Raw genomic sequence first — 8772 nt, 5'->3', positions numbered from 1 at the left:
AGCGTGACTACTCTCTGTCCTTCCAACAGCACATCGAGAAGATGTGCTAAAATCGAGCGTCGCACTTCTCTGCAGGCTTGCTGGCAATTTATGGGGTGCTGGCACTGCAACCTTGTGGACATCTACCAAAGCTCTAGTTATTGCAGCTGTTTAATACTGTGTGGCAGCACGGGGTCCAGAAGTCACTGTGGAAAGTTGGACTCAACGATTACTGCGCACAGCTAACTATCAAGACAGCTTACTTCAAATTTCATCTCAAAGCCATATCATACACGCTGGCCAAAGTCAAGATGCCCCTTTTCTAAATAGTTGAGCCTCTCAGACAATACATCAGACACGACTTTTCTAAGGAACAGCAACAGGTGGTAAGGGAATATATTTTGGATTGCTGGTGGATTTCCTAGCAGATAGACAACTCAGATCTGCGTCCCATAGTCTCTCTGGATAAGCACTCGCATGCCACTCCGAACAACCATCTGAACCAAAAGATCCTTCCTCGCTACAACAAGATATGTTGTGGTCACGGGCAGTTTAACTTGTATCTTACCATTGGAGCTTCTTGAGCTCCCCTTCCTCAAGAACAAACAGCACACCATCTGCTTATGGACTGCCCGCTTGATCCTCTTGATGGTGGATGGATGCTTTTGATGTCTCTGGATGATGCTGCCATGATAGAGATAGATAGATACCAACACCTAATTCATTGTTTGTGCCATCAGAAGCCACATACCAGAAGAAGTATCATTAGTCCCATTTTACAGATTGGCAAATTGAGGCATAGAGAGGTTAGTGGCTGACTTTCTTTCTAGAGATGCTAAGTATCTGCAGTTCCCAGCCATAATGGCCTGCCCAAGATCAAATTGCAATGATTTTGAGGGCCATTGTTGCCCACTCCCCACCTGAGTACATTCAAAGGATTGCAGTGTGCTGCACAAGGACAGGCAATGTAAGGGGTCTGATAATGGCTGGAAGTCTAAAGTGAATTTGGCCCAGGGCTCACATGAGAACCTGTTATATAGTATTGTATTTATTCCGTATTTAGAGTTTAACAAGTCATGGTGAAGGTGATCAGCCTGCAGAACGAAAAGGGAAAACGTTAGGAAGAGAAGGTAAGGTGTCATCATGAGTGGGGTGCAGGGTACTTGATATAACTAGAAGTATTGTGCTTTTAGAGAAGGCAACATAAATATGGAGATAAAAAGTTAACAAGATCTGTGAACAAGCCAAAATGGATTTATTTTTCTAGTTGTACATTATGGGCTTGATTCAAAACCCTCAGAAGCTCAAGGAAATATTTTCACGGATTTCAGCAGGCTTCAGGTCAGGCCTCATGTCTCTCTCTCTCTCCCTCTTTTTCACGGCTCTTTCAAAGGGCACTCAGGTGAAATACAGGCCTTCAACAGAGCAATAACTAATGTGTGATTTCTGATAACTGAGTAACCATATATACACACGTACACATGTTTGTGAATATAAACACACACACATATATATACACATACTGCTGTTCAAGGCCAAATCCAGCAACACATTTAAGTATGTGCTTAATGTCTTGCTGGATCAGAGCCCACTGCTGCTACCATAGAAATCAGCTGCAAAACTCTCATTGACCTCACTGGGACCCTGATTGTGCACCATTAAAGTCAATGGGAACAACCCATGGGTGAAGAATCTGGCCCTAAGGGAATACACTTGTTGATGCAATAAAACAAGTGGGGGGGAAAAGATTGTCACCATGATGTGCACCTCCCTGGCCCCCAATAATACAGTACTTGTTGGCGGGCTCATAAGGGTGTAGCTCAGCATTTTCACATATCTCCAGTGTTGTCCATTTCTGATGTACATTTTACACTGGAGCTAAGGCAAGCAGCTGATCCTCAAAGTAGAGAAGTTGATCCACTTCAAAACAGTCGCTTGCTCTAGAAACCACTTTCTCCAGGCGTTCCCGGATCTCATCTTCACTTGCATTCTGCTGTCTTGCTTTCTTGAGATAGCTGTAAACCTTTTCAAATACTTCCGCTCCCAGCTTCTGAATTGCTGATCTACAGACAAATGTAACATAAAAGTTACTCACAAGTTAATCCATTTTACATATTAAAACCTCTAGCAAGAGACATTGCTCTGTTAAGTTATTGTAGCTCTCAAACAAAATGGCTTTCAGCTTAAGATCAAAGTGTAACTATGTACATAATTTGCATAGAACAAAGCTCACTATGGAATTTCCCTATGGGCATTTTTAATACGAACAAGAGTCCTGAGATGAAATCCTGGCACTACTGACATCAGTGAGACTTTTGCCATTGCCGTCAATGAAGCCAGGATTTCACTCTTAATGTCTAATCTGATAAACTACTTTATAACACATTCTACAGTGATTCCAGTTCATACATACATATTTACAACCTCTGGATTTTATAAAAAATACATTAAACAATTTGCCAGTGGCATAGTGTGAACATTCACTATTCATAAATCATCCCTTAAACTCTTATCAAAAAACTGTTGTACAAGATTCAATGAGAACTGAACAGACATTATTCTTCTACTATAACAACACTCTCCCTTCTCTCTGTACTTCAGTGATGAAAAATACACTCATGGTTACCTAATACTGCTTTACACAAAGATTCCAGTTGAACATTGTAAGATTATTCATTGATTTAAAAAAAAATGCAAAAAAATGTAACAATACATATAAAAATCCACAAGTAACAGATAGTGCTATGGTCAGTGTCATGCTACCAATTTTTTAACAAGAGGATCTTGTAGTAACTTTCCTCTTTAGGCTATCATAAACCCATCTGCCGGGGTGCATGTGTTTGCAGAGGGGATTCTATTCATTTTACCTTTTGAACAAAACAGCCTTCTCATAAAGATGACCAAGAAGGGAGGTAGCACCACTTAGAAAACAAACGTAGCCCTAAACTCTTCAATGAGCTCCATGTGGATCCATTTATAGATTTCATAGGTTCCAAGCAGAAGGGACCACTGTGATCATCTAGTCTGACCTCCTGTATAACACAGGCCATGGAACTTTCCCAAAATAATTCCTGGAGCAGATCTTTTAGAAGAACATCCAAGCTTGTTTTTAAAATTGCCACTGATGGAGACTCCACCACGCCATTGGTAAGTTATTCCAGTGGTTACTTACCCTCACTGTTAAAAGTTAACACCTTATTACCAGTCTGACTTCATCTAGCTTCAACTTCCTGCCACTGGATTGTGTTATACTTTTGTCTGTTAGATTGAAGAGCCTATTGTTAAATATGTGTTCTCCATTAGGTACTTATAATCAAGCCTCCCCTTAACTTTCTCTTTATGATGCTACATAGATTGAGTTCCTTGAGTCTATCGCTACACAGCATGTTAATCATTCTCATGGCTCTTCTCTGAACTCTTCAAAATTGATCAAAATCCTTCTTGAATTGTGGACACCAGAACTGGACACAGAATTCTAGCAGCAGTCCCACCAGTGCCAAATACAGCTGTAAAATAACCTCTCTAGTCTCACTTGAGATTCCCGTTTATGCATCCAAGCATTGCGTTAGCCCCTTTGGCCACAGCATCACACTGGGAGCTCATGTTCATCTGATTATCCACCATGACCCCAGATCTTTTTTCAGAGTCACTGCTTCCCAGGATAGAGTCCCTCATCCTGTAAGTATCCTACATTCCTTGTTCCAAGAGGTATACACTTACATTTAGCCATATTAAAATGCATATTGCTTACTAAGCAATCCAGATAATTTTGAATCAGTGACCTATCCTCTTCATTATTAACCACACCCCCAGTTTTTGTTCATCTGCAAATTTTATCCGTGATGATTTTATGTTTTCTTCCAGGTCGTTAATAAAATGTTGAATAGCATACAGCCAAGAACCAATCCTTGAGGGACCCCCACTAGAAACACACCTGTTCAATGGCTGTTTACAGTTACATTTTGAGACCTCAGTTAGCCATCATTTAGCCATCCATTTAACGTGTGCCATGTTAATTTTATATCTTTCTAGTTTTTTAATCAAAATGTCAGGCAGTACCAAGTTAAATGCCTTACAGAAGGCTAAGTATAGTACATCAACACTATTACCTTTATCAAACTTATCGCATCAAAAAGCCATCAAGTTAGTTTGACAGAATCTATTTTCCATAAATCCATGTTGAATGGCATTTATTATAGTACCCTCCTTTAATTCTTTATTAATTGACTCCCATAACAACTGCTCCATTATCTTGTCCGGGATTGATGTCAGACTTGCAGGCTGTGATGAGATGTTCACCCCACACCATTCCTGAGAAAGCTGAGAAAGGGCCAATTAATGAGATAGGCCACACATGAGGGGCTTAGGCTGGACAAGCGTCCCCTGATTGGAAGGTGGAGCTCAGTTGAGCAGGAGTAGCTAGGTTAGTATAAAGCCAGGAAGCTGGCAACAGAAATGGTGGCAGTGAGGAAGTCTGAAGCCACCCTCTGCATAAGAGAGGGAAGAAGGGAACCCAGGGAAAGAGAAGCACACTGACTCTGAGGGAAGGGCATGCTCAGAAGAGGGAAGGGGTGAGAACAAAGCCTGTGGGAGGTGGCTAGGAAGCAGCCCAGGAAGAGAACAGTGAGGGTGGGGACTGAGCAGACCTTGGCTGCATGTTACAGGGTCCCCGGGCTGGAACCCGGAGTAGTGGGCGGGCCCAGGTTCCCCTACCAGCCACTGACAAAGTGGTAGTGCCATGGCAGCAGGTCCGGAAGGGGAAACCACATAGTGACCTGGCCAGAGGGCTATCACAAAAAGGAAAGCTGCAGCTCTTGGTGCGAGAAAGGGGCCAGAGAGAGAGAGAGAGAGGACAACAGGTGGAGCGACTACAAGGGGAGGTGTCGGACCTAGAAGAGAGCTATTCCCAGAGCAGCCAGTAGGAGGCACGGCCCAGGGGGTGTGAACACCCTGAGACACAAGCCTATAATTACCTGGGTCAGTCCTTTTACCATTTTTAAATATTGGCACAACATTAGCTTCTGGAACTTCCCTGTTGTTCCAAGACTTACTGAAAATCAATATTATTGCTCCACCGAGCTCCCTTAAAACTCTTGGATGTAAGTTATGCAGATCTGCTGATTTAAAACTGTCCAACTTTAGTAATCATGCAGCGCTCATTGCAGGACTGGGGGCCTAATACAGCATTAAACGTCACTGTGCAGAAATATTTATACTTTGTTCCTGAAAAATATGCTGAAACATACAGCATAGCATCCAGCCTGAATAATTTTAAGAGAGGGCTGAATCCCTCATAAGGGGCCCCGGAAACCACCTCTCCAGGTGCAATCAGGTTCGTTTTTAAAGTAAATAACTGGTAGTGTATTATTTGAGCAAGAGTATGTGATTGTATGAGACTGCATCATAATGCCTCTGCACAGCAGGACAGAGTTATTTGAGTTGTGGCTGCATGTGCAACCTTATATTTGTCGTTTCTTTTCTTTTGAACATTGAAGCAGGCAAACTTAATGTTCTCCGAGTTTCTTTTGTTTGCTTTACTATCAAAGTTGCATGGTTTCCCCCATTAGAAGCAATGATTTTCTGCAGTTGGCCAAAATAGCAGCCGGCCAAATGGGATTCCCTTGCAGAAATTTGCTTGCATAACCCTTCGGTTAGCAGCAGTTTTATAGTGCAGCCTGTCCTCCCAATGGCATATGTGTATCTTTGCCAGTATTTCAGTAATGAACAGATGCTACTGTTCTAGAGGATTTTCTCTGGAAATTCATTCTGGCAGCCAGGCACTCTTGAATAAGGTTTCTTTATATATCTTGAGGGCTTTATCTGACATGTTAATTTATTTGTCATAAATTGGTAGCATCCATTCTCCTGGGCCCACTGTACTAGTGCTCTCAACCTACCGCTGGAGGGCTGTCATTCATTTGACTCCCCAAGATACCCACATTCGGCACATTTGATGCCCTGTACCTTTTAGTGTTAAAAATTCTTTACAACAGAGAGAAAATATCAAGCGAATAAAAAGTCCCATATACTAAAGAAATGATTCAGAAACCATTTAAAGGTTCTAGCATGAATACATTTTTTGGTGTCCCTCCTATTGGGTCTTTGTCACATATTGCACCTGACACCTGCACCTTGGCAATCAGCACCCTCATGGCATCGGGAACATCTCATCTATCCCTTCAGTGGTAGGCAGGAGCTGCCCACTGCCATGACAGGACTGAGCATGCCCTTCCATGTTTGCTGTCTCATAGAGGGAGGAATCACAGTAGCCATAGGGCTGCCAACTTTCTACTTGCACAAAACTGAACACCCTTACCCCGCCCCTCCTCTGAAGTCCCCGCCTCCCACTCACTCTGTCCCCCTGCCCTCTGTCACTCACTCTCCCCACCCTCACTCACTTGCTCATTTTCACCGGGCTGGCTCAGGGGGTTGGGGTGCGGGAGGTAGTGAGGGCTCTGGCTGGGGATGCAGGCTCTGGGGTGGGGCCAGGGATCAGGGATTTGGGGTGCAGGGTGGGGTTCCAGGCTGGGGGTGAGGCGTTCGGAGTGTGGGGGGGGCTCTGGGCTGGGGCAAGTGGTTAGGGTGCGGGGGGGGGGAGGTGACGGGTCCAGCTGGGGGTGCAGACTCTGGGATGGGGATGAGAGGTTTGGGGTGTAGGAGGGTGCTCTGGGCTGGGGGGTGGAGCCGAGGGGTTCGGAGTATGGGAGGGGGCTCCAAGCTGAGGCAAGGGGCTGGGGAGTGGGAGGGGGTATGGGCTCAAGGCTGGGGGTGCAGGCTCTGGGGTGGGGCCAGAAATGAGGGGTTCAGGGTGCGGGAGGGGGCTCCGGGCTGGGACACGGAGTTGGGGCATGAGAGGCAGTTGGGGTGCAGGCTCTGGGCTGCTCTTACCTCAAGCGGCTCCCGGAAGCAGCAGCATGTCCTCCCTCTGACTCCTACATGTAGGGGCAACCTGAGGGGTCCACACACTGTCCCCATCCCAAGCACCAGTTCTGCAGCTCCCATTGGCTGGGAACTGTGGCTAATGGGAGCTACGGGGGCGGCACCTGCGGAGCCCCCTGGCTGCCCCTATGCGTAGGAGTCAGAGCAGGGACATGCTGCTGCTTCTGGGAGCTGCAGGGAGCTTGCCTTAGCCCTGCTGTGCCGCTGACCGGACTTTTAATGGACCGGTCAGCGGTGCTGACTAGAGCTGCCAGGGTCCCTTTTCAACCGGGCATGGTGCTGGCATGAGGGTTTTAAGCTGCAGCACTTCACATACATGTGAAGCATTCAAGCTCCACTGAAGGTGCAGCTGGTTTCCCTACAAAGATTTGTTTAAATGTTCAGACGCGGGAATCAAACTCCCCTCTTCTATACATGAACAGCGTCAGTGCTAAGCCACACTGCTAGCACCCCTGGTGTTGCTGTTAATCCTAACCTGACAGCACAACTAGCCGAAGGGGCAGGAACAACCCCATAATGTCAGCACTATAATGAAAGGAGAGAGTGGGGGAAGGGCACAGCACATAAACAGAGAAAACAGCTTTGTGCCCAATAACATGGTACTGTTCAGTGCGTGTCCAGAGGACAATCAACATCACCCCAACACCATGTTATATTAGCAGTGAGTACTAAGAGTCCAGAAGGGACATGATTCTAAACGACTCTTGAATTCCCATTTAATGTGAATTCTGGTTTTCCTTGGAAAGCAGTAACGGCTGTTAAAATTATGAAAAAAAGTTTTATTTGCGGTTTATTTATTTTTTCCTGAGTGTAACTGGAAACACTAAATATCCTCATTAAACTATAAAGGCTTCCCCAAAAATCATAGAATGATGCACTGTAGGGCCTACAGATGGCATCAGCCCCCAGCATGTTTTAAAGGTTCCTTAACTGAAGAATGTATTACTGTTTTGATCTCACACACAACAGGAACCGAACACCTCCGCTCCACTTCCCTCCCTTCCCATCTTGTTCCTTCCACATTATTCATCCCCACTTCTGACGTGCCCTTCACCTCTATGTTGTCTTCCCTGGCTGATTCCTGACACAAGGGATGAGTTAGGAGCTGACAGCAGGTGGAGATGGGAAACAGGATAGATAGGTATGGGGCCAGTCTGGTGTCCCCCAGGTACGAGATCTGACTCATCCATGTCGCCGAGAACTAGAAAGCCTCACTCCTCCCTGCCACTGGCACCCATTAATGGAGAAATTAAAACCTTGGAAATTAGCTAGTGCTCAGATGATGGCTATCTGAGATATAGCTGATTTCAAAGAGTTAAATAGGGTTTCCTTTTGAAAATAACTTTAAACCATCTTCTGCAGCAATATTACAGCACTTCTAGGCATTAACATAAATGAATGAGAAAATATTTTGAAGTAATTCCTACTGCATCACTCCTTTTAGTGACTGCTCTCTTCCTCTTAAAAGGAACATGGTTAATTCGTTGCCCCTCCCATAGCTTTAGAGATGTGAAATGAACTAAATGGGTACCTCAGGAGCCATGCTGCTGCTAATAAATGTGACCTGTGGACTATATCTTTTCTGTTTAGGTTGATAGAGCATGCAAATTAGCATCCAGGAAAGCTAATCTGTATAAAATTCATACCAATGGGATTAGGCAACAAATGTTGAAAGGCTGACAACAAAGGAGCATGTGTCAAAAATTTTAACATCTGCTTCCTCGAGAGAAATCATTAGGTGCCATTTGGCCTTGAAATCCTAGGAAAAGGCAGCTGCCATAAAGTATATTTCCTAGGGGTATTGCGGGGTGGGGGGCAGGAATCTATGCCAGAACATTTCAAATGGATTTTACT

The 8772-nt window shown here is 44.8% G+C and overlaps 1 protein-coding gene across 1 annotated transcript in view; it reads right to left on the bottom strand.

Moving 5' to 3' along the window:
- Positions 1-1678: 1678 nt before the first annotated feature.
- NEK11 (NIMA related kinase 11) overlaps positions 1679-8772 on the bottom strand; it is a 171641-nt gene continuing 164547 nt past the window's right edge. Inside the window, exon 15 of the mRNA XM_026658338.1 lies at positions 1679-2042. Within this exon, the coding sequence (XP_026514123.1) occupies positions 1847-2042 (196 nt within the window). The 3' untranslated portion in view covers positions 1679-1846. The remainder of the gene's footprint in view (positions 2043-8772) is intronic.

Source organism: Terrapene carolina, unplaced genomic scaffold (assembly GCF_002925995.2).
Source record: "Terrapene carolina triunguis isolate 2854851 unplaced genomic scaffold, T_m_triunguis-2.0 Scaffold428, whole genome shotgun sequence".
Taxonomy (NCBI): domain Eukaryota; kingdom Metazoa; phylum Chordata; order Testudines; family Emydidae; genus Terrapene; species Terrapene triunguis.
The sequence above is the reverse complement of the archived record's forward strand: the minus strand, read 5'-3'. Positions and strand labels throughout refer to the sequence as shown.